Genomic DNA, 26,981 nt, shown 5'->3' on the forward strand with positions numbered 1-26,981 from the left:
TGAAAAACTGTAATATAAAAGATTTCTGAAATTAGACATTTTACCATATGGGTATGAAAAGCCTCTGCTTCTAGTGTTAATTATTTTTTTAGGCAAAACGTGTATTCTTTACTTAGATAAAGAGTTTTAACTAAACTCTTTATGGAATTATTTTGAAAACACAGTAGAATGTGTTAAGTAGAATTTAAATTTCTAAATTTCCACAATTTCCAATCTTATTTTGGTCTAAATGTAGAACAAGGGAAAGAAATAGCAAAAAAAAAAAAAAAAAAAAAAAAAAAGCCTTTCATAAAACTGTATGCTACCAAAATAAAAAATGTCCAAGAAAAAACTATCTGTAATAAATAACTGGGTCCACTAAAGATTCATTTAGGAATGAGTATTATAAAAGTCATGTTAGAAGAAAAGAGAAAGAGAGATAAAGAGAAAAAGAGAAAGGAAAAGAAAGAAAAGTCATGATAAGATAATTTAAAACTCACAGTAAGAATCCTTATCCTTGACCAAAGGTCATATTTCCTCCATCATGGGAAAGCTTTTCCCAATATAATTTTCCTGTCATTATATATTTCCAGCCCATTTTTTCTAACTTTGATATTTAACAGAGTTAAAAAAAATTCAACTTGTCATATTTCTATAAAGTGGTTTGTTCTGACCAACTTTCCACTTCAAACATAAAATGATGATAGGCAGGCCACTGCTAAGTTTTAAGAGAAAATAATACACAAAACTAAATTCAGAGCAGAAAAATTAATTTCACAAGAGAGTATATTACCTTCATATTGAAACTTAAGTCTTCATCATCTGATGTAGGCCATGAAGCATTATCATCACCAGGTTTAACAGAAATACTTTAGAGCAAAAATATACAACAAAAACAAGTTAATGAAAAAGAAAAATCAAGTGAAAGGTCATCTATTTATTTATTGAATAAAGTTTCTTGATGTAATTGAACTTTAGCCTCTGTTTTTGTTATTAAGTTTTTATTTTAATTCCAGTATCACACAGTGCTGTATTAGTTTCATGTATACAATATAATGATTTGGTAATTCCATCACCCAGCGCTCAGCACGACAAGTGCATTCCTTAACCCTTAGCTCCTATTTCACCTGTTTCCCTACCCATCTCCCCTCTGGTAACCATCAACTTGTTCACTATGGTTAAGAGTCAGTTTCTTCGTTGTCTGTCTCTCGCTTTTTGTTGTTTTATTTTTCTTTGCTCATTTCTATTGTTTCTTAAATTCCACATATGAGTAAAATCATATGGTATTTGTCTTTCTCTGACTTAACTCCACTTAGCACAATACTCTCTAGTTCCCTCTATTTCACTGAAATGGCAAAACTTCATTCTTTTCTATGGCTGAATATTCCATTGTATATATATGTGCCACTTCTTTATCCATTCATCTCTCAATGGACACTCAGGCTGACTATTATAACTAATGCTGTAGTAACCATAGGGGTACATGTATCCATTCAAACTGGTATTTTCCTATTTTGGGGCATAAATACCCAATAGTGTGATTACTGGATTGTAGGGTAGTTCAGTTTTTACCTTTTGGAGGAAACGCCATACTGTTTCCACAGTGGCTGCATTAGTTTGCATTCGCACCGATAATCCAAGAGGATACCTTTTTCTCCACATACATGCCAACATTGTTATTTATGTTTTTTATTTTAGCCATTCTGACAGGTAGGCAGTGCTATCTCGTTGTAGTTTTGATTTCCATTTCCCTGATGCTGAGTGATGCTGAGAATCTTCTTAGGTGCCTTTTGGTCATTGTGTGTTTTCTTTGGAAAAATGTCTGTTCATGTCTTCTGATAATTTTTAAATTGGGTTGTGTTTTTGGTGCTGAGTTCTATCAGTTCTTTTTATTTGTATACTAACCCTTTATTGGCTATGTCATTTGCAAATATCTGCTCCTATTCCATAGGTTGCCTTTTCATTGTGTGGACTGATCCCTTCACTGTGTAAAAGCTTTTGATTTTGATGTAGTCCCCACAGTTTGCTTTGCTTTTACTGCTCCTGAGGCAAGAGCAGTAAAAGCAAAAATAAACAGAAACAGACCCAGAAATACAGAGAATTCTGTATCACCAGAAGAGAATGGGGTGGGAAGATGGACAAAATGGGTAAAGGGGAATGGAAGGTTCAGGATTCCAGTTACAGTAAGTCACAGGGATACAAGTACAGCATAGCCCTACAACAAGTGCAGGGCTCAGTGGTACCCTCCAAACTTTTAAATCTTTAGCCTATGAAAGCAGATTCCCACAACAAGCACAGCATCAAATGATCAAGAGTAGAAGCCATTTCCTGATAAACTGAAAGTCATCCTTGTAATCATCGCAATGTAGACATGTTACCAACTACCCAAATGAAGCTCTGTTACTGATTTGACAGCCAGTCCTAGCCCACCAAACCCTACAAGTACATGGGAAGGACATCAGAGTATTAGAAAAAGAGGTGGAGTGAGGAGACCCCTACCTTGGGCCATATATCTGTGTGGTTCAGAATCTCCATTCCCCCATTACTCGAGAGGATCTAATCCAAGATTGGGCTGGAAGTAGTAGTAGTACAGCATTCCTATATGCTGTAAAAAGCCTTCCCTGTGGCTCAAATGATTTTAATACCTCTCAACAGAAAACCTGAAGTATGCTAGTTCATTCAATTCAACCAACCAACAAAAAAACTGCTCATGACTCTCTTGAACCCTCTATTTTAATGTGCTTTTCTAAACTCCCAATATCCCATATCCTTCATTCCTTTCTGTGTGTGTGTGTCCCTCATTTCTGTAAGCCATCTTGATCTAACTTATAAGCCCAAATATTCTGACATCTTTTCTAAAACTCTTATTCCCATCCAACCCAGTGTCGTTATTCTTGAAACTCGACCTCTCCTGCCAATTCCTTCCTTACGCACCTTCACTGTGTTCACTAGACCCACTCCCCATCTTTCTATTATTAAAACATTCACCTATTAAGATGAGGAAAAAAGGAAAAAACCTGAATGTAAATATCATTTCTGTCACTTATCATATCCAAGTAAGTCACTTTAGTCTCTTCTGCATTTCAAATTCTCCATTTAAATAATCACTTGGTGAGGATGTTAAACACAGGTTGTAGAACCAGAGGGTATTTTGATTAATTCATCTCTAAGATGCCCTAAAATCATGAAATTCTATGTGCTTTTGATTTTGTCTACAGAAAAACAGAGAATACTTAGCTGGCAGAAAGGGAAAAAATTAATGGAATAAAAGAAACACCAAGAAAAGCAGAGAAGAAAGAAAAAAGAAAAATACAAGAAAAGATTATAGAAAAGTCAAGAGAGAAAAGGAAAAAAATCTACAAAAAAAGAAAAGGCTTCAAGGAACTGGTCAAGGGACTAGTCTAAAGGGAAAACTAGACGGGGAAGTCAGTAAACAGGAATCATTTAGAAATATCCTCTGAATAGATGATAAAATTAATTAACGTATCATGGCCTACACCTAGATTACATATCCATCACTTCTGGAAAAAGCATTCATCTCAAGGAGAGCAGACATCTCTTTATCTAAGAACTTGCCTGATTAGGTCATGCTTATGTAAAAGCTATGTACTATGGCCATAGGTAATGAGAGCCATCCTAAAATCTTGGACAGTAAAAACAAGAGACTAGTTGCCACTGCACTAATTACCCCTAGTTATCACTAGTTGTCAAATATAATAGAACAAATGCTTGGACTAACCTGGTTTCTTAGGAAAACTCTAAATCAGCAAACACATAACTAAATCTGACTTTCTGAGCTGATCTGACTGGGATCTGTTCCTTAACCTCAGTGCTGCTGAGGGACAAAAGAATTGATGTGGGAGTCATGCAGGCTGACAGTCAATTCGTGGGTCTACTACTCTTTTTTTTTTTAACATTAAATGATTTGTTTATATTATGATACTTCTTTTTTGTTTGTTTGCTTTTTTATTTTTTATTTTTTTAATTTTTTTTAATTTTTTATTTTTTATAAACATATATTTTTATCCCCAGGGGTACAGGTCTGTGAATCACCAGGTTTACACACTTCACAGCACTCACCAAAGCACATACCCTCCCCAATGTCCATAATCCTACCCCCTTCTCCCAACCCCCCCCCCCAGCAACCCTCAGTTTGTTTTGTGAGATTAAGAGTCACTTATGGTTTGTCTCCCTCCCAATCCCATCTTGTTTCATTGATTCTTCTCCTACCCACTTAAGCCCCCATGTTGCATCACCACTTCCTCATATCAGCGAGATCATATGATAGTTGTCTTTCTCTGCTTGACTTATTTCGCTAAGCATGATACGCTCTAGTTCCATCCATGTTGTCGCAAATGGCAAGATTTCATTTCTTTTGATGGCTGCATAGTATTCCATTGTGTATATATACCACTTCTTCTTGATCCATTCATCTGTTGATGGACATCTAGGTTCTTTCCATAGTTTGGCTATTGTGGACATTGCTGCTATAAACATTCGGGTGAACGTGCCCCTTTGGATCACTACGTTTGTATCTTTAGGGTAAATACCCAATAGTGCAATTGCTGGGTCATAGGGCAGTTCTATTTTCAACATTTTGAGGAACCTCCATGCTGTTTTCCAGAGTGGCTGCACCAGCTTGCATTCCCACCAACAGTGTAGGAGTGTTCCCCTTTCTCCGCATCCTCGCCAGCATCTATCATTTCCTGACTTGTTTATTTTAGCCATTCTGACTGGTGTGAGGTGATATCGCATTGTGGTTTTGATTTGTATTTCCCTGATGCCGAGTGATATGGAGCACTTTTTCATGTGTCTGTTGGCCATCTGGATGTCTTCTTTGCAGAAATGTTATGATACTTCTTCAACAGAAACACAATTCAAATATAAACACACTTGTAAAACTCTTATTCTCTTAATCAAACCTTTGTTGACTACCACACTTAGCTACTAGCAGCATTTGGATGCAAAGGTTTCACTTGTTTTAATCTAGACAAGCCAAAGCAGAGACTCTGATTTGGAGACTTAACAGACACCCCTGCCAGTGGGCTCCTGCTGCTGTTGCTGCTGCTGTTGCTACTTCCAGACAGCGCTGGTGGCATCTACTTAGGTTTTCTGCTTCCAGCTGAAGGTTTGCATATTTGTAATGGTTTCCGAGTGGCCTCTTCACTGATAAAGCCTTTTTTGGTGAAGGCTGAGATTCTGATTTCAGAGCAACTGGAGCACAGTCTCTTGAAGTCACTTCCAAAGTGACTTTGGATCATGTTTGGATTGAGGTTTCTTCTCCTTTTTTTCAAGTGGGGATTTTACTTTCACTTCTTTCTTTTTAATTTCTTCCACTTTATTTTCTCCCACAGTGAAGTTTGCATCATCATCTTCACTCTCCCTAAAATCAGACTCATCCTCAGACTCTCCACCAGGGGGTTGGTTCAGAGTCGTCAGCACTACCGCCATGACTGCCTTCCTAAAGACTCTTCCTCTGCTGTACCACAGCTTTTGATGCTGCTTTTCTTTTCCCTTGAGCACCGCACACATCATCTCCCTCGGTAAGCTTATCTCAATCTAAATCATCACTGGCTACACTGCAATCGGAGAGATGGGGAGCCTTAGTCATTATCCCAATTTCACTGCTGCCACATTTTTTGGTGCTTGTATCTCGAGCCTCTCCCACATCAATGGTGACCCCTGGAAGTTCCTTCACTGATAAAGCTAGCGCCACTTCTAAGTCTCGCTGGTAAAGTTCGTCACCTAAAGCCATCCTTTTTTAGGTGTTTTCTCTTGTAGTGGGATATCTTCTTTCTGGACATTCTTCAGTTTAGGTTTTCTTGTTTCTAGTATTAACTCTTTTGGTATTGTTCTGGGCTTCTTATTCAAAGGTGTGGTTGCAGAAACAAAGTCATCATCACATTTGAAAATTTGAAGAATTTTCAAACTGAGTAACTGACTAGATTCTTAGGCCTCATGGGGGGGCACCATGGCCCCCTCCAAGACCAAAAATTCACAGTGTTCAAGCTCTTGTTAGCAGCAGTGGCGGTTTCTGGGTCTGCTACTCTTTAACTATAGAATCATAGGTCAATTAATCAATGTTCCTGAACCACAGCTGACTAAATAATAAAAAAATAGGCTGTAACAGCACATCTACTTTGTGATGCTATTGTAATGACTATATAATAATAAATGTCAAGCACATAATATAGTGCCTAACACACAGTAGGACTCTCAACAAATGCTTTTCTCTGCATTCCCTTGTTAACACAGAATTTGTTAAAAAAAAAAAATCCACAAAAATCCTACCTGCTTAAAGAGTCTTCTTCAGAAGTCTTATTCGCCACTAAAGAAAAAAGCAAAGTACATTTTAAATCAACAACAGAAAAATACAGAATATTCAAATTGTAAGACTGATGTTGTATTAAAAAGTATTCTTCGGGACCAAACCTGGCAACCACACTGGAGTGAATATTAATTATACTATTGGTAGGCAGTAAACTCGCTAAAAAATGTTACTTTCTCCTCTACATTTACCAAATGGAAGAAAAGAATGGTATTTATTGGAATTTGATACCTACAAGTGGATGTTTATAATGACCACAATTTTAACCAAACCCTTGAGACTAACAGAAAATGGTGTCATTAGCAGAATCATCCTCATAGACTGACAAATTCAGGATTCTTCTGGATTCTTCAGGACTTTCACTATGAGGTACAGTTAAAAGAGACTATAATTATTTTGCTGTAACACAACAGAACTTCTCCAGATCTCCAGCAGGGGCTAAGTTTAGGGTGAAACACCTCATCACAAAGTTTGGTCTACAGCCACTCTACTTTGCAGCATGGCAAAACATAGCAAACAGACTCTCTCTGGCCTTATTTCCAATTGCAAGGTAAGTATGAAAGCTTTTAGTGATTTTAGTGATTCTAGTTCTATAAAGTATAACCTCTTGAGTCGACCTACTTTCATTGCTGGAGAGTCTATCTGGATCCACCTCTTAGACCTGAATGGTACCAAAGATTAGTGCTAGGTAGCAGGATATGATGTCATTGTTCTCAACCTTCCCCACTATGTGACAAACATCTGTAGAAATCACACTTTTTCAGTCTGTAAGGCATATGTCATCAGATCCTACACTGATGAACATAACAAAGGACAAAGATTATCTTGAATCACTATATTCAATTACCTCGGAATTTTAATTTTTTAAACATTCGAGAAGATATCCACTGTATGATTGCAACTATATGACATTCTGGTAAAAGTAAAACTTTTTAAGTTAGGAGACAAGGGTTGTGACAAGGGGAACAGGCACAGCACAGAGAACTTTTAAGGCAGTGAAACTATTCTATGTGATACCACATGGTAGATACATGTCATCACACATTTGTTAAAACCCATAGAATGTACAACACCAAGAATGAACCCTGATGTAAATTATGGACTGTGGATGATAAAGATGAGCTAATATAAATATAACAATGTACCACTGTGGTTCAGGATGTTGACAACAAGAAGGCTACGCGTGTAGAGGAACATGCGGTAAATGGAAACTCTCTGTACTTTCTGCGATATTTTGCAATGGACTTGAAAATGCTGTAAAAAATAAGGTCTATTTACTGTGAAGGAAAAAAACAAAAGGTATCCATTGAGACTGTTAAGTGTTGGTACAAACCAGGTGATTTATCAAGCATTTACTATTTGATTTCCTTCCGGGAACCATAATTTTGATATATGCTAGGGAGAAGATGCCTACATGATTATCACTTAAAGAAAACTTCAGGCACTGAGTATCTATAAGATTCTTGTATTGGCAGACGACATCTCACACGAGTTGTCGTGATTTAATGCTGGAGGAATTAAGCACACCCATAGGCCGAGGATTCTTAGAAGCCTGCACTTGGCTTCCTCTAGACTTCACTCCATGCACCTTTTCTCTGCTGATTTTGCTTTGTATCATTTCACTGTAATAACCGCAGGCATGCGTACAAATATATTGAGACGTGCGAGGTCCTCCAGTGAATAACTAAACCTGGGTGTCATTTTGGGAGCCTCTAATACCAATGCATCATATGCAATTTTTATGATTAAGGTTGATGTTTTAAGACACGATTACAGTTAGAAGGTTATTTCACAGAATACCTTTCCTTGAATCTGTTTTTCTTAGAATTTGCCTGGGGGACTACTGTATTTCTATATCCATTTGAATAAAGGCATAAAAGGAATAGATGAAATAATGTCAGAAAATAATGTGAAACAAGCAACAATCGTATTTTAATTGGGGAAAAAAAGAGAATTCTGCTGATTACCAATATGTCCTACAGTATAAAAGTTCCTATAAAAAAACTAAAAGGTCACATAAATTTTCTGCAACTAAATAGGGCTTAATTCACTTCTATTGTAGTTATGAATCGATAAGGTAAGGGATAATTATAGAAAAAAATATATATATATTATATATATAAAATATATAAAAATATATAGAAAAATATACACAGTATAATAACACACTATTGGTTCTAGAGGTTTTTTGTTTCCACTCATTTTATTAATTTCTTATAGAATTAGAAACAGTTCACCTATTAAAGGCAGTTGTTGACAATCTGCTCAAAAACTCAGAAATACTACATTCGAAATGTAGGATGAGTTATCCACTCCAGCCTGAAAATAGTGGATTTGATCGTTAGAGATCAACAGAATTCATTTGGGGGAAAACAAAGTGAGTTATCTTATATACATAGATGGTTAAAAACTTGTCAATCTATTTGGCCACATATTCTTGTTAAGCCATAGTTTACCAATTTCTGAAAAAGTACAAAAGCATGTCACATTAAAACTGTTATCAGGTAAAAATTTCCGATAATCCAGAAAATGCTTTCAATCTTGGCTAAACATCATCACTAACTCTGTCACTGTGGTACAGGTACAAAGAAGTTAAGCACAAGAAACAACAAAATATGAAATACATTTTAGATGGGGTAGCCTGTTACCTTAGGAGGAAATATACATATAGTAGAAATGTGTTCCAATAGTGATAGATTCCAAGACAGTTTTCCTTAGTGCTTTCTTTACAGATGAAATTCAGAAAGAAGCAGTAAAAGTAAAGATATAAGAGGAAGGCAAATTAAAGAGGATGGAGAGAGACAGCACTAACAAAAATAGTCCAGTACTGACGTTTTTTACTGACACAGAATCCCTAGCAAGTGACAACTGGTATATTCAGCATATCACCTTATATTTCCTCCTTGATATTATACTAGTTTTCTGCAATAAAATACTTAACAGAGGTCAGTTTCTCCCAAACTGCAGGTCTGTATAAAGTATTTCTGATCAAATTTAAAACTGTCAAAAGACAGCTGCATCGTGATTCCATTTCAGAGATAGGGCCTGACAGCGGCTTCCTGCCTATTGCTTCCAGATTTTTGTCCTAGTATTCATCCACGAGAGTGTATCAGGGACTTGAAGAAAAGCTCAAGTATCTCTACACAAAACAGGTAAGAAAGACAACACTTTTCCTCACACTTGACCCCTAGGTTTTGACAATTATGGAAAAATGTTGGCCAGTCTACTCACCAGGCCAGACCATATCCCCTTGACCCTGTCCAGGTAGATACTGCAGTTAGAAAAAATAACACTTGTTGTGTTATTTTTCCATATTTGAACACAGAAAAGACCAGTCACATAAATAACAGACCTTACAACTCAAAAATGGTTCTTTTGAAAAGGTTACCACCAAAGAACTTTTAAAAGTTAAATCCAACTATTTTTAGTGATTTTGATACAATTAATACTCCATGAAATATTTTTTTTCAAATTTTTCAACAACATTTTCTCTAATTCCTCTCCTAAGTTTCCCCAGCCACTTCTCAGTCTTCTCTACCAAGTCTTACACCTCCATCCACACTTTATATACTGGTATTGCCAGGCTTTGTTCACTGGCCTTCGTCTATTTCTATATGTTTTCCAACATGGACAAGCTCAATCTTTGTCCAAGCTATGACTTAGCCTAATAATTCTAATCAGTTTATTTCAAATCAGCACCTACAAACTTGAGGCTCTGTCTCCAGCTAGAAACTCCTAGTATTCAATTATCCAGTTACTAAAAATATTCTACATGGATATTCCATCAAATTCAACATATACAGAAAATCCCTGGTCTTCCCTATTCCCACTGCACTCCGATAAAGTTCTACTCATTCTTCATGGGCAAGTTTAAATGTTAGTGCACAACCTGAAAATATATGACTCTTCTACGATTTCTTCTTCCCCCTCCCCTTTTTTAAGATTTTATTTGACAGAGAGACAGCGAGAGGGGGAACACAAGCAGGGGGAGTGGGAGAGGGAGAAGCAAGTTTCCCATGGAACAGGGACCCCAATGTGGGGCTTCATCCCAGGACCTTGGGATCATGACCTGAGCTGAAGGCAGCTACTTAATGACTGAGCCACCCAGGCATCGCCCTCTCTCCTCTTTCTACATTCAATAATCATGAAACTGTATTAACTATACTTCTTTTCTATCATTGCTTTATATTTCCCCTGCCACTGCCCTACACAAACATGAGCTCTTAATTGAGGACTTCCAGAAGGGGAAAAAAAATAACCCCACCAACTAGTATTGCTATTTATTAAATGAATAAAAAGTTTTTAAGCAAAACAAATGGGAAAGGCAGCACCTGGGTGACTCAGTTAAGCATCTGCCTTCCCCTCAAGTCACGGTCTCAGGGTCCTGGGATCAAGCCCCATTCCAGGCTCCCTGCTCAATGGGGAGTCTGCTTCTCCCTCTCCCTCTGCCCCTCTGCCCCACTTGTGCTCTCTCTCAAATAAATAAAATCTTTTGAAAAGTTTTAAATTTTTAAAAAATGAGAAAGATATAAGGCCTAGAAAAGAACAACATTGTAAATTGAATAAATTGAGCCTCCTGACTTTTTGAGTATAGAGGAGTGAACATTTCATAATGGACTGATACTAGACTAAGGAAATATAAGCGTCCTTTATCTTCCAGTCTCTTTACATGGTTTTTTTCCAATCTATCCTCCACATGAGGGTTGACCAAACTATGGCCACAGGCCAAGTCAGACCAGTCATGTGCCTGTGCCCCCATAAAACTTTATTTACAGAACCAGATGGTTGGCTCTTGCTATTCACCTACGTGTTGCTACAGCTGCTTTCACACTATAGTGGTAGTTGTCGTTGAAAAACCACAGGGCCTAAAATATTCACTATCTGGACCTTTAGAGAAAAATCTTGGTGATCACTATTTTGTGCCACAACCAGAAGACCCTAATTCAAATCTAATCTTGTTACCCTTCTGCTTCACATTCCCCAGTGAAGTACTGCTCCATCAAGTACTGCTGGCTCCCTCCCCAATAACCATGCCATAGTCTTCATTCTTGCTGGAAAACCACAACTTTATTTGGATATTTATTGTCCCAAACACGAAGCCGCCATACCGTAGCTTCAAAAGAAAAAAAGATTATTCTAAGCTAATCACTGTACCTGGTTTACCAGTGGCTGGTTTAGGAACAAGCATGTGATATAACCTAGCTTATAAGATGTTAGAGGAAAGTTGCTGCAAGCCTCGGAGTTTTCTTCCTATTTTAAGAAACATATAGCGGAGCCTGGGTGGTTCAGTTGTTAAGCGTCAGCCTTCAGCTCGGGTCATGATTTCAGGGTCCTGGGATCCAGCCCCACATCAGGCTCCCTGCTCAGAAAGAGGCCTGCTTCTCCCTCTGCGACTTCCCCCTGCTTGTATTCCCTCTCTGTCTGTCTCTCTCTGTCAAATAAATAAAAAAAATCTTAAAAAAAAAAAAAGAAAAGAAACATATAAAGAAAAACAGTCCTTCCAGTCACTGGATATTGTTGCTAATTAGCCAATCAGGAAAGGACATATAAAATAATGCCAACCTCAAAGCTAAAAAGAGACAACTGGCATCCTGGAGACATCACTGAACCATCAAAAGAATTCTGGTTCTGACCGTTTTAGTCACTGTTTGGTTTGGTTTGCTTTTTTTAGATTTATTTATTTGACAGAGAGTGAACGCATGCAAGAGAGAGTGCACAAATGGGAGGAATGGCAGAGGAAGAGAATCGTCAAGCAGACTCCATGCTGAGCATGGAGCCCTGTGGGATGTGGGGCTTGATCTCATGACCCATGAGACTGTGACCTGAGCTAAAACTAAGAGTCAACGTGTAACTGACTAAGCCATCCAGGTGGCCCTGTTTTAGTCACTATTATAAGTCACCTGTTATTTGCAGCTTAAAGCATTCAACCTGATAAATTTCCCAAGGTCTACATGGTAAGATCTACACCTTTCTATGGTACTGAAAAACTTTCATTAGCTTGCCTTAGCTAAGTATTCACTCATTCCAACCATTCCCATAGCACACTTTTTGCACCAGCAAAACTGAACTGCTCATAAGTGCTCCAAAGTTCACTCATACATCTGAGCGTCTGCACTGCTGTTCCCTCTGCAAAACATGTAATCTTGATGGACGTTCCTCCTGTTAAACATGGTTTTTCTGCTTATTTACCTGGCAAACTTACTACTCAGTCTGCATACTATTGACTTACATATTAAATATGAATAAAAACCTAACAATGAGAATTATAAACACGAAGAGGCTCTGGCACATAGTAAGCACGGAATAAACTAAATAATTAAAATAAAGTAGTAAAAATAGAGTAGATAATAAAAATGACAATGATAATAACAAACTCCTGGAGGGCAAGGATTGTGTTTTTTGAATGTCTGTATTCGACATCAGAGTGACAGTAGCTAAAATACACTTGATAGTTATTTGCTAAGTGAACAAATGAAAATGAGTAAATTGCAAAACCGAACCAACCTACAGATTTTCTTTGATAAAAGTCTACTAAATTAAATGTTTCTTCATGCATTTCAGATTGTACAACACTAGGTGCCATATGTAGGGACAAATGGTAGCATTTTTGTTATTGTGAATCATTTTTCTGCTTTTAGTATAATCTGTTGAGCCTCAGCTGCCCCATTTGAATTTTTATTATGATAATCTCTTTACTAATGGCAACAGAGTATCATGTTCTAACAAAATTACACTATCCCGGGGTGCCTGGGTGGCTCAGTGGGTTAAAGCCTCTGCCTTCGGCTCGGGTCATGATTCCAGGGTCCTGGTATTGCTGCATACTAGCTAAGTTTTCCAGTTCATATTTTTTGCCATTTGTTTATGGTACCACGAATGTATTGTAGAGTTCCCAGTTTTTAAGGATAGCTCCTTTTTTAATGAGACAAATCACTATGTAATAATATTTACTAAATGTAATCCACTTGAAAAAATTAAAAGATCCATTTACATAAGTTCAATTTGTTTTAATATGCCTAAAGAGGAAGTATAAAACATACTAACTTAAAAATCTTTCTCTTATTGACACAAAGATATAAGGGATTTTAGGGGTCATGACTATAATAATGAATTTCTTTTCAAACAATAATGTCTTGTATTTTAAATTGCCTAAAGTTAACTTCCTTTTTTGTTGTTGTCCACACTGAGGTACTTTTAAAAAAAATTATGTTCAGTAGCCAGCATATACTACATCGTAAGTTTCGGATGTAGTGTTCAATGATTAATTAGCTGCGTATAACACCCAGTGCTCATCACGATACGTGCCCTCCTTAATACTCATCACCCAGTACCCGCATACCCCAATCCCCTCCCTTCTGTAACCCTCAGTTTATTTCCTGGAGTCCAGTCTCTCTCATGGATTTGTTCTTATTGTTCATGACAGTATTTAAATTCTTAAATAATTCTGAATACTGGATTATTAAGAAAGATATTAAGGAGGTGGGAGGTTGGGGTACCAGGTGGTGGGTATTATAGAGGGCACGGATTACATGGAACACTGGATGTGGTGAAAAAATAATGAATACTGTTTTTCTGAAAATAAACTAAAAAAATTTTTAAAAAAAGAGTGTCTTTTTTCCACTGTGTATTTTTTCCTGCTTTGTCGAAGATTAATTGACCATAGAGTTGAGGGTCCATATCTGGGCTCTCTACTCTGTTCTACTGGTCTATGTGTCTGTTTTTATGCCAGTACCATGCTGCCTTGGTGATCACAGCTTTGTAGTAAAGCTTGAAATCAAATGTGATGCAGCCAGTTTTGTTTTTCTTTTTCAACATTTCCTTAGCAATTTGGGGTCTCTTCTGATTCCATACAAATTTTAGGATTATTTGCTTCAGCTCTTTGAAAAATACTGATGGAATTTTGATCAGAATGGCCTTCTGATTGCTCTAGACAGTATACACATTTTAACAATGTTTATTCTTCTGATCCAAGAGCATGGAATGGTCTTCCATCTTTCTGTGTCTTCGAGTTCTTTCATGAGTGTTCTGCAGTTCCTTGAGTACAGATCCTTTGCCTTTTTGGTTAGGTTTATTCCCAGGTATCTTATGGTTCTTGGTGCTATAGTAAATGCAATTGATTCTCTAATTTCCCTTTCTGTGTTTTCATTGTTAGTGTATAAGAAAGCCCCTGATTTCTGTACATTAACTTTGTATCCTGCCATGTTACAGAATTGCCGAATGAGTTCTAGTAGTTTGGGGATGGAGTCTTTTGGGTTTTCCATATAAAGTATTATGTCATCTGCGAAGAGAGAGAGTTTGACTTCCTCACTGCCAATTTGGATACCTTTTATTTCTCTTTGTTGTCTGATTGCTGTTGCTAGGACTTCTAATACTATGTTGTACATGAGTGGGGAGAGTGGGCCTCCTTTTCATGTTCCTGATCTCAACGGGAAGGCTGCAAGCTTTTTCCCATTGAGGATGATATCTACTGTGGGTTTTCCATAGACAGATTTTATGAAGTTGAGGAATGTTCCCTCTCTCCCTATACTTGAAGCGTCTTAATCAGGAATGGATGCTGAGTTTTTTCAAATGCTTTTTCCTGCATCAACTGTGAGGACCTCTTCTATTATTGATTTGCTCTATCACATTGATTGATTTGCAAATGTTGAATCATCCTTTCAACCCAGGGATGAATCCCACCTGGTCATGGTAGATAATCTTTTTAATGTGCTGTTGGATCCTATTTGCTAGGATCTTGTTGAGAATCTTAGCACCCATAATCATCAGTGATATCAGTCTGAAATTCTCCTTTTTGGTGGGGTCTTTGCTGGCTTTGGGGATCTGGTTAATGCTGGCTTAGAGACAGTCTCTTCAATAAATGGTGCTGGGAAAATTGGACAGCTATATGTAGAAGAATGAAACTCAACCATTCTCTTACATCGTACACAAAGATAAACTCAAAGTGGACAAAAGACCTCAACCTGAGAAAGGAATCCATCAGAATCCTAGAGGAGAACATAAGCAGTAATGTCTTCAACATTGGCCACAGCAACTTCTTTCAAGATGTCTCCAAAGGCAAAGGAAACAAAAGTGCAAATGAAATTTTGGGACTTCATCAAGATCAAAAGCTTCTGCACAGCAAAGAAAAGAGTCAACAAAACAGAGAGGCAACCCATGGAATGGGAGAAGATATTTGCAAATGACAGTACCCAGGATCTATAAAGAACTTCTGAAACTCAGCACAGACAAAACAGATAACCATGTCAAAAAATGTGCAGAAGATATAAACAGACACTTCTCCGATGAAGACATACAGATGGCTATCATACACATGAAAAAATATTCATCAGCACTAGCCATCAGGGAGATGCAAATTAAAACCACATTGTGATACCACCTTACACCAGTTAGAATGGCCAAAATTAGCAAGACAAGAAACAACATGTGTTGGAGAGCATGTGGAGGAAGGGGAACCTTCTTACACTGTTGGTGGGAATGCAAGTTGGTGCAGCCACTTTGGAAAATGGTGTGGAGTTTACTTAAGAAATCAAAAATAGAGCCTCCCCATGACCCTGCAATTGCACTCCTGGGTATTTACCCCAAAGATATAGGTGTAGTGAAAAGAAGGGCCATCTATACCCCAATGTTCATAGCACAAATGGCCACAGTCACCAAACACTGGAAACAACCAAGATGCCCTTCAATGGATGAATGGATAAAGAAGAAGCGGTCCATATTCACTATGGAGTATTATGCCTCCATCAGAAAGGATGAATACCCACCTTTTGTAGCAACATGGACCGGACTAGAAGAGATTATGCTAAGTGAAATAAGTCAAGCAGAGAGAGTCAATTATCATATGGTTTCACTTATTTCTAGAGCATAACAAATAACATGGAAGACATGGGGATACAGAGAGGAGAAGGGAGTTGAGGGAAATTGGAGGGGGAAATGAACCATGAGAGACTATGGACTCTGAAAAACAATCTGAGGCTTTTGAAGGGGTGGGGAGTAGGAGGTTGGGGGATCCAGGTGGTGGGTATTATAGAAGGCACGTATTACATGAAGCACTGGGTAGAGTGCATACACAATGAATTCTGTTACACTGAAAAGAAATTTAAAAAACAATAGAAAGATATTAAGAAAGAAAAAAAAATAGGGGCTCCTGGGTGGCTCAGTTGGGTAAGCATCCTCCTTCAGCTCAGGTCAAAATCCCTGGACCCTGGGATTGAGCCCCCCATTGCGCTCCCTGCTCAGTGGGAAACCTGCTTCTCCCTGTCCCTCTGCCTGTGCTCTCTCACTTTTCTCTCTCTCTGTCAAATAAGTAAAATTGAGAGGTGAGGGAGAGAAAGAGAAAGAAAGCAAGAAAGTGAACTTATACAATTTACACATTCAGGTTTTTTTTTTTTCCCCACTGTTCTTTCTTTATCAAAACTTTTTTACTCTGACTTCATCTATGTGACCACCAAAAGTACTTCACTCTGAAAAGTCTTACCTGGGTTGTTATTTTGCGAAAAATTTTTAAGTCTTTCTTCTGTATGTTTGGCAATTGTTTGGTGATTGCTACATATAAAAAGGGTGATAAACAATGTTACTATTTTAATACTGATATGAAAAATATTTACCAAATATATCAAATTCATAAGTGTATTTGAAATAATATCAGAGCTAATATCAAAACTTAAAATACCCCATATACTTCAAAGTAAGGTGAACTAGTCATGAAGTAGTAGTTTAGCAATTAGTAGTGTTAGCTTGCCATAATGGAACGTGTTTTGAACTCAGTGGTCCTAACTCTCTAACCACAGCTATTTGCTCTTGGAGGAGCCACTTCTCTCTATCTCAAGTCTTCCTCTATAAAACAGGCATCTTACTGCCTTATTTCACAATGTTGTTAAGAGGATTTAATGAAATATTTTACCCAAAACATGGCCTCTTGGGAAAGATGATGCCCACCACTCCAAGAAGGTCAGTATGACACCTTTCATCACCTCATAAGAAAAGGCGCTCTGCAGGATTTAAATCAGGCTTGAGATACAGGCCTAGTAACAAAGGAGAAAGGAAAGCCCAGGCTCTTCCTGTAGCATTATTTGAACCTCTTTAACAGCTTAGAAGGGTCCCAACTATCATCTGCTAGCAGGATAGACAAGCAAAATCCTCAAGTGGTACTTCATTATGAAGGTCAGCACAAACATATGGGCTTCACGTAAGACTTTTGAGTGTGAAGGGAAGGGTATTTGTGGCTAAAGCCAGGGGGCCCGGCAGCCAGAACAGGGTGCTGGTGCCTTGGAATAACAGCTGAGCATATAAGCATATGTCGTAAACTAAAAAATGTTGTGACTTTGAAGTCTCATTGTGGGTCACCATGGAGACTGGGGAATGTGGATCAGCAAGGGCTTCCTGGGAGCAAAGGTCAATCATAACCAGACTGCAGGGGGAAAAAATTGCCTTCTAGAGAACAGGTCTGTATAAAAAGTTATTTGCAGGGGTGCCAGGGTGGCTCAGTCATTTAAGTGTCTGCCTTCAGCTCCATCATGATCTTGGGGTCCTGGAATTGAGCCCCACATCTGGCTCCCTACTCAACCTCTCCCCCTGCTCATGCTCATGCTCTTGTTCTCTCTCTCTCACAAATAATTAATTCTTTATTTTTCTTTCTTTCTTTTTTTAAGATATTTATTTATTTATTTATTTATTTATTTGAGAGAGAAAATGAGAGAGGGAGAGAGAGAAGATGAGAGGGGGGAGGGTCAGGAGGAGAAGCAGACTCCCCTCTGAGCAGGGAGCCCACCTGGGGGGACTCAATCCTGGGACTTCAGGATCATGACCTGAGCCAAAGACAGTCGCTTAACCCACTGAGTCAAGAAGGCACCACACAGCAATATTGCAGCAATAGAATCAAAGGAAACAAGGCAATGATAAGAATGTCCTTTTTTCTTTCCAAATGACTTGAAGAAAGAGGTTGGTCTCTTTGGTCTTTGGGAACTCTTTAGGTTCTTGGAAAATTCAAGGGGGAAAGAATAGGAGATAACCCTCAAGGAAAAGGATAGGGCTTTCTACTAAACTGAGCATCTCAGGACCCAAGTAACTAGTTGGGGGGGCGTGATGTTGGGGTACCTAGGTGGCTCACTTGGCACTTGGTTAAGCATTTGCATTCAGCTCGGGTCACAGTCTTGGGGTCCTGGGATTGAGACCCACATCAGGCTCCCTGCTCAGCAGGAAATCTGCTTCTTCCTCTGTCCCTACTCTGCCCCTCTCTGAAATAATTATAACTGAAATCTACAAAGAAAGGAAAGGAGGAGAGGGAGGGAGGAGAGGGAGGAAGGGAGGGAGGCAGGAAGGAGTAAACACACAAATGTAACATTCTTTGTACCCCATGCATAACAGTTATCCTTGGAATGAAACAGATACAGTTAGGGTCCCTAAAGATAAAGGTCTCGATAGTCCTGAGATTAAAAAAAAAAAAAATCCCGCACTCATTTTTAATGCTGACTAGTCTAGCCTTTGTCTTGGTTTCTGGCAAGTGACATGGGCTAACTCACTACAGTCCCCAAATTGCAGGAATCAAACTACGAACGCTCATCTGTTACATAAGAACTAAGAGTTCAATTATTTTAAACTTCACTTTAGTAATAACTAACATTTTAATGTAAACACTTACCCATCAAATCCACTAAAAAGAGCATAGTCTCCTGCCGTCCATCCACGTTCATCTCGAGAAGAGGTATTAACACCTTGCTGAAGAAGAAGCCTGACTACATCTGGAGATGTAGAGGGTGCAGCAAGCATGAGGGCTGTTCTAAAATAACAGAGACATAACTTCACCCTTAGGAACTTAGGGTTATCTAAACAGCAAATTTCATATATTTTACCAGGTTAATATCTTTCCTGTCAGTACAGAATTGACCATTAACAACTTCAAGTGTTTATCTTTGTAAATTACCTCCATGGCTAAAATTAAAAGGCAAAAGAGAAGCCTCTTGTCCCACCTGGGTATGACAGTAGAAGTTGCTAGTCTAAAGTCATTTGATGAACAAGAAACTATGCTGAGGTCACTTAACTGAACGAGTGAAGATTTTAAAAAAGAATTCCCCATTTTTTTTCCTTAAGCTGATTCGGTGTATTTCCAAGTCTTCTAGAGGACAGGTCTGTATAAAAAGTTATTTGCAGGGGTGCCTGGGTGGCTCAGTGGGCTAAGCCTCTGCCTTCAGTTCAGGTCATGATCTTAGGGTCCTGGGATCGAGCCCCACATTGGCCTCTCTGCTCAGTGTGGAGCCTGCTTTCCCTCCCTCTCTGCCTGCCTCTCTGGCTACCTATGATCCCTGCCTGTCAGATAAATAAATAAAATCTTTTTTAAAAAAAGTTATATGCAGGGGTGATTGGGTGGTTCAGTCATTTAAACGTCTGCCTTCAGCTCAGTCATGAACTTGGGGTCCTAGAAGTGAGCCCCATGTCTGGCTCCCTGCTCTAACCCCTTCCCCTGCTCATATTATCTCTCTCTCTCTCAAAAAAAAAATAAAATCTTTAAAAATAAAAAAAAAACAAAAACGCTACTTGAAGGCTTAAAATAACAGCATTCATACTAACAGTAATAAAAGAGTCATAGTTGCAGTTAATGGTACTAAAATAAGCATGGTTAGGCAGTAAATTAAATACTATATATATAAAATATTATTTACACACAACCCTTGTAGGATATATTATCCTTCTTTTCATATCAGAGAACGTATCAGAGTCACATATCCAGCAAGTAGGAAAGGAATTAAACCTAGTCTTGTGTCTATCTAAAGTCCATCTCTTTTCTCTTTATCATCAACCTATGATTTGTACTCACAAAAAGAAAAATCTATTTGATGAAAGTTATCTTTCATCCTTCTACCCTTACCAATGAAAACTCTCTCTCTCTCTCTCTCTCTCTCTATATATATATATATATATATATATATAACATGAAAAAGGATGATAAGCCCACCCTATCTGGTAATAGTAATTAATAATCACTTAGGGATCACCTAACATCAGTATTCTTTAAAAAAAAAAATTTAAAGCAAGGAGTCATCCAAAAGATAAAACAACTCCTATTTATGTTTAATATGCATCTTTTAAGGAGAATTTATATTAAGTAGAAGTTTCTAAAAAATACTATAAAAGGGTTAAGAAGTTTAATATTGTGTCATAAAATAAAAGGAGTGCACACTTTATAATAAAACTAATATGAAACCCTTTTAGGTAACATAAAATCATATGGCAGAAAAAAAAAGGACTACAGATCACATCAGTCAATAATAGGAAGGAATATAAATTCTGTGTATACTGTTCTTCATGTTGCCCCATCAGAATAATTGCTTTCTGCCTAACTGATGACATGTTGACATTTTCACTATATAATTATAAATTAATCCTCTTCTTATTATGTTACTCTTTCTGACTTAATTATACCACCCTAGGACAATATACGGTTAAAAAAAACACAACTACTGTACCTTTTAAACTTATCAACCACATGTACATCTGCTTTTTTTCTAATTAACAATTCCACCATTTCATGATTGTTTTCAATTACAGCAAGTAAAAATGGTGTGAATTCGACCTGTAAAAGTGAAAAAAACAATTTGTAATTTACAAAATTACATACTTCCATACTGAATTTTATTTTTTTTTATTTATTTTTTTTTAAAGATTTTATTTTTATTTATTCGACAGAGAGAGATCACAAGTAGGTAGAGAGGCAGGCAGAGAGAGAGGAGGAAGCAGGCTCCCCGCTGAGCAGAGAGCCCGATGCGGGACTCGATCCCAGGACCCTGAGATCATGACCTGAGCCGAAGGCAGCGGCTTAACCCACTGAGCCACCCAGGCGCCCCCATACTGAATTTTAAAACCTATAAAGTATCCTCTAACCTTAAACACATATATAAGTACTCTCAACCCCCCAACTTCCCCAGCCCTCCATCTTCCCCACCCCCTGCGACTACCCCTACCCCCCCCTCACCACCCCCTTTCATCAGCTGCTCCTTCTCTTTGCAATAGCCCTCCACAGGGGACCTGGGTGGCTCAATCTGAGGGTCTGCCTTCAGGTCAGGTCATGAGCCCAGGGTTCTGGGATCCAGCCTCACGTCAGGCTCCCTGCTCAGTGGGGAGTCAGCTTCTCCTTCTCCCTCTGCCCCACCCCTATGCTCACTTCTCTCTCCCACTCTCACTCTTTCAAATAAATAAATATTTTTGAGAAAAATAAAATAAATTCAGTTAAATAGTCCTCCTCTACCTCTTCAACAGATTAACTGTAGTCATTCTCCAAATCTTACTTCAAACATTGACCAGTTCCAAGAATCTCGGCTTCTCTCACAGTATTTATCACTGTATACACTACTTATTTTATTGCACCCATCGAAACCAAGAGCTTCTTGAAGGAAGGGACTATTTTTTATCTCTATATCTCCAAACTCTAAAACATAGCTCTAAAAGCTTAAAGTATTTTTACTGAGTTAACAGCCTAAATGATTATCTCTGGTGTAGTGTTTCTTAAATTATAGTCCAAAGAACATATACTTTGCAGGAAGGTGAGGATTGTGCCTCAATAGAAAGATTCAATGTTCCTTTATGTTTGAGAAATATTACAGAACTGCACATTATCTCTAGTGCAAAAGAAACCGGTTTAAATTTGCTTATCCCCATTTGACAATACTTTCATGGCAAACATTAACATTTCAGAAATTAGTTTCAGGGATACAGTGTCGAGAGCTTTCCAATAAAGGTGAAGCTTTTCTCCAGGTTATACCAACATGCTTGATTCTCTTCTGTCAATGGTATCAGGATCCCAGATGTCAACATAAGGCTCTCTTGCTCCAGATGGGTCACTAAGAAGATGGGCTCTAAATTAAAAGAGCAGCTCTTGGGCATCTGGGTGGATCAGTCAGTTAAGCATCTGCCTTTGGCTCAGGTCATGTTCTTGGGGTTCTGGGATCCAGCGCTGCATCAGGCTCCCCTACTTTTCCCTCTCCCTATGCCCTTCCTCCCTACTCATGTGTGTTTGCTCTCATGCTCTCTCTCAAATACATAAAATCTTTCTTTAAAAAAAAGTTCGTTAAAGTGAAATCTTAAAACTTCGAATAATTGACTGACAGTTTACAGCACTGTTAGCCAAAGCCGGCCTCTTTCAAAACTTGAAGAAAACCAACACTTGGGTCAACAAAAACTTAATAACTATAATCAATTGTAGATAATTGCTGCATTTAAGAATGAAAATGTATCAAAGATTAGTATTAATATCAACTGAATGATAGAAACATAGATCACTTCTCTATCCCTATAACTAGATCATAGTCTTAGAGCAGAATAAGGCATATTCCATGTAAAATTACTCAGAATTACTACTTGGGTTAGAAGCATAGAGGCATAAAAATTCTTGCTATGTGAAGAACATGCTTCTCTTCTTATAAGTCTGTATATGTGCTTTCTTCCTGCTTTCTTTCTTTACAGTCCCTACAAAAATGTATTTCCAAAAAGTGCACTCAAGAAAAAAAAATCAAAAAATAAAAATAAAGTGAAATCTTAGACAATGAAGTTATTTCAAAATATTTTCATTGAGGGAATGCTTGAGCTTGTACGTATGAAAAATTGACCCTATGTCAACCAACAGTGCTTCCTTAAGGGCAGTGGTAGGAGGTAAGGCATGTCAAAGAAATAACAAATGGAAGAGTGAGTGTGGTCCCCCTCGACTCCCCATGCACAGCTACTAACCCTGAGGACCTACACAATGCTGAGCAGGAACTACTCTGTGAAATGGGAGACCCCAGTGCGGGACATGGCAGGCAGAGTGGCTATGAGCCCAAGTAGATGCCCCTGGAGGATGTCAGGACCCGATCCCCGTGCTCTCATCTTCAGAACCTTGGGGCCTGGAGTGCCCGGGGATTGCAACCTGCTGCTTTCTCCTCCCACTCGCACTCACCCAAGTTACCCCACTAGGTCATGGTCTCCCACCCCTTCCCAGCAGCACCCATTTCCTAAGCCCCTGCACAGCACCCAGCCTCCATCATCATCTCATTCCCCATCAGGCCTTCAAGCCTTTGTGGGCTCTGAGCCCACCATCCACTCCCAAGCACTAATGGGAAGATTCTCCTCCTGGGGTGGAAGGGCGGCTGGGAAACAGAACTCTGCCCTTTCCGTGGGCTTCATCGTTCTCTAGTCCTCCCTGCCCTGGCTTTGGAGTTGTTTCCCTGGTACAGGACTTGATGTATAGAATTCAGTATTTATTATTTATTACATATATGAATAAATATGTAAATAAATGTTTTGTAGCTAAAAAATTTATATATATATATGTTTTAAAATTTCAAATACTTTATAAATAATGTTGATGTACCTTGTTTCTTGCTTCAATATTTGCATGGAATAAAATCAGCTTCTCTACTATTGATGTGTTCTCACCAGCAACAGCATAGTGGAGGGCAGTATTGCCAAACTTATCCGTAAGATGTGGATTAGCACCATGTTCTAAAAGAATAGTTACACATGCCTCTTCCTGGTATTGTACAGCCTGTCAGTAGTATCCCAAGAAACAGAGTGTAAATTCTGGGAATTTAAAGCAAGCATGCTACAAACAATTAGTTACACTTAATTGCAATAGATTTTCATACTAAGTAATTAAATCAAATCCATCTCAGGCAGACACAGCTGCTACCACACACCTTCATTAGAGGAGTCCTACAGTCTCCATCATAGAGGTCAAGCTTGCATTTCCTCTCTACAAGAAAATCTACCATGTCAGCATGGCCGATGGTACAGGCCAGATGGAGAGGCGTCCTATGAAAGTGAAAGAATGTTTTAGGAAATTATAGTGCACGATTTCAAAACATGCAATTAATTCATGTAATTGTAAACTTTAAGTAGCATCTTATTCCTTTGACTCAAAAACAAAGATTTCATTTTCTTTTGAAGAAAGTACAGTATTTATTAGTGATCATTCACCATACTAATAAAAGAGCAGGCTATCTGACGAGGTAGAGCTTGACCTCAGGATTCAGCTCAACCTGGGTTTAATAGGATTTAAACTTAATAGTTATGGCTCAGCCTTATCCTCAATTTCCTCATCAAAATAGTGGAGAGAAAAACAGTTATCTCATGTTCCCTGCCTTGCTCAGTTTGAAGGTCATGTGACTCTTGACCTCAAGGGTCATGAATTCAAGCCTCACGTTGGCTACAGAGATTACTAAAAACTAATAAAAATAAAGGATAGTTATCTCACAAGACCTCATCACCATGCTTAAATGAGGATCTATGCAAAGTTTGTTTCATATTATTTTTATGACTGTTACTATTGCTACTATTGTACAAAGACAACACTCCCATTAGGTAAAGTGATACAATTATGCCTATTTCTCAGGTATGTTTTAAATATTCACAAGAATACTATATATCAATGATTCTAGGAGGCTCATTTTGTCGCCTTTTAGTATCTCTGACACTGGAATGTGATTTATAATTCAAACTGTCTTACAACTATAATTGGCAGAATTTTTAAAGATTTCTTATTGGTATACAATATGGTGGGGCATCACACAATCAATGTGCCTTACGTTAAATGAAATAATGGTATATACATACAACAGCTCTACTGCAGTTCTAGTCACATGGTTGGCATTTAAATAAATTTTAGTTCTTGAAAGCACTATGGGAAAAGAGGACTAAAATAACGAAGAATTCTTTTTAAGTAAATCTACAATCTGATGTTCAAGAAACTTTAAGCCAAAGGAAGCTCAGGATTCAAATAAACAGGAACAGTTTTATTTTTGTACACTATGTATTTTATATATATTTTATATATGAAATAATATATATTTTATATATCTTATACATAAATATATATTTATATATGACATATTTTCATATACATTATATTAAATAATAAACGAAATTATTTTTCATTTTATTAGATATTTAGATTTATAGATCATATGAAAATCAAGAATTACCAATTATCAATATTAGTATTTAATACCATTATAAATAAATAAATAAATAGCAGATATTTCTGCTACTGCAACAACAACAACAAAACAAGACAAAGACAACTGCAGGCCTGTGGTCCTGACACAGGTGGGGATTTTCTAGGGGGACTTGAAGCCCCTGGACTCCTAGGGGGACTCAAACCCCCTGGCTGCCTATGGGGACACAAACCCCCTGGCGACCTACCAGTGGAGGGAAGGGGCGTCCCCGCATCCACTCTAGCCCTGGGGAGCGTGGCTGCTCCAGCTTCTCCCCGGTGGGCCATACCCTGGAGCTCCACAACCAGATAGACAGGATCAAACTGACCGCTCAGGGCTATCTCTTGCAAAGAGAAGACCCCTCCCAGCCTGACAGACTATTCTAGAGATCGTTTAGCCGGCTATACACAGGTGACCAATGAGATTGTGATACACAGAGAAAACTGAACAATCATGCTAGGTCTGCCACACACAGAGAAAACTGCCCGGGCTTTCTATGTGTGACCAATTGAATTTCAATTTACCCTAGTAATATACGGATGGCCAACTGAATTTCAATTTACCCTAGTAGATATATGGATGACCAACTGAATTTCAATTTACCCTAGTAGATATATGCGCACCCTACTGATTGGATGTCTTCACCTGGCCAGACCTGCCCCTGTATCTAGCCTTTGCAAGTAATTTCCTCTGGGAGGGGCGGGGTCAATCTAAGTTCACTACATAAACACAAAATGACTCCCTCTGGCTAAGCAGGCCCTTAATGCCTATTACCTTTTCCTCTTGTCTCTTTTATTCACGTTCTTCCCACGCAAGAGCAACCGCTGCATTTTGAATATGTTGTCCATGACAGCAACTTTGTGGATCTTTTTGAGCTCTTTCACGCGGATGTTATACCGGGGCTGGGTCTCTGTGACTTCCTCCTTGTGAACCGATGCCCTCAAGTCATTCATCAGCTCCATGTCTAAGGTCGGGGATGAACGCACCTTCGCAGTCCGGAAACCAAAAAACTTCTTCATTGCAAAGCCTACAGGCTTAACCAACACTCCACTTTCCGCTCGGCTCTTCGCCGCTTCTAGACACCAGCACCAGTGCTAGAGATAAGCCAAACGTAGGGAGCAACAGTTAGGAATCTTGGAGCACCTAACAACCGTAACCATGACGCCAAGCACAAATGCGCTTGCGCACCTCTGAATCCCGCGTGTCTGCGCCTGCGCATAAAGGGCAGCGCCTAAAGGTGCCCAAAGCGCATGTGCGAAGCCCAAGCCTCTAAGATCACATAGTGGCGGGGCCTCCGCTTGGCTCATGGCTAGGGGCGGCGGGGCCTCCGCCCGGCTCGCGGCTTGGGGCGGCGGGGCCTCCGCCCGGCTCGCGGCTAGGGGCGGCGGGGCCTCCGCCCGGCTCGCGGCTAGGGGCGCCGGGGCCGCCGCCGGGCTCGCCGCTTGGGGCGGCGGGGCCGCCGCTCGGCTCGCCGCTCAGGGGCTATAAATCTGGATAATAATATTTTAAAGACTCTGAACACCTACAACAAACTAAGAAGTGTTTATTCATGAAAATTACTGAAGTTTGATTAGAGTTTTGTGAGTCTGTGCTGCGCTCTCAGTTCCCATGCCAGAAACCTGTCACTTAGAGAAGGGACTTTCCTGACCTGAGGCAGAGTAAGTCAAAGAGGTGGCCTCCATGCTAAGCAGACAGGGTTCTCTAGCCTGAGGTTGCAATGC

General features: G+C 38.9%; 1 protein-coding gene and 1 pseudogene across 3 annotated transcripts in view; both read right to left on the minus strand.

Annotated features, from left to right (window-relative positions):
• LOC309857942 (ankyrin repeat domain-containing protein 26-like) overlaps positions 1-26,454 on the minus strand; it is a 39,865-nt gene extending 13,411 nt beyond the window's left edge. Inside the window, exons 1-8 of one of the 2 annotated variants that reach the window (XM_082750649.1) lie at positions 26,035-26,454; positions 23,965-24,079; positions 23,640-23,813; positions 20,764-20,870; positions 18,942-19,079; positions 16,779-16,846; positions 6,271-6,307; positions 773-848 (exon numbers count right to left, since the gene is read on the minus strand). In XM_082750649.1, the coding sequence (XP_082606775.1) occupies positions 773-848; positions 6,271-6,307; positions 16,779-16,846; positions 18,942-19,079; positions 20,764-20,870; positions 23,640-23,813; positions 23,965-24,079; positions 26,035-26,279 (960 nt within the window). In that variant the 5' untranslated portion in view covers positions 26,280-26,454. Of the gene's footprint in view, positions 1-772; positions 849-6,270; positions 6,308-16,778; positions 16,847-18,941; positions 19,080-20,763; positions 20,871-23,639; positions 23,814-23,964; positions 24,080-25,468; positions 25,536-26,034 lie in introns of those variants that run through there. The other variant, XM_082750650.1, reaches the window with a different exon arrangement.
• On the minus strand, positions 4,834-6,218 carry LOC309857944 (RAD51-associated protein 1 pseudogene; annotated as a pseudogene). Its single transcript has 2 exons — positions 6,194-6,218; positions 4,834-5,927 (listed from the first exon to the last, which is right to left on the minus strand). The product of its transcript is annotated as an RAD51-associated protein 1 pseudogene (transcript).
• Positions 26,455-26,981: the final 527 nt, after the last annotated feature.

Source organism: Mustela nivalis (assembly GCF_964662115.1).
Source record: "Mustela nivalis genome assembly, contig: HAP1_SCAFFOLD_1585, whole genome shotgun sequence".
Taxonomy (NCBI): Eukaryota; Metazoa; Chordata; class Mammalia; order Carnivora; family Mustelidae; genus Mustela; species Mustela nivalis.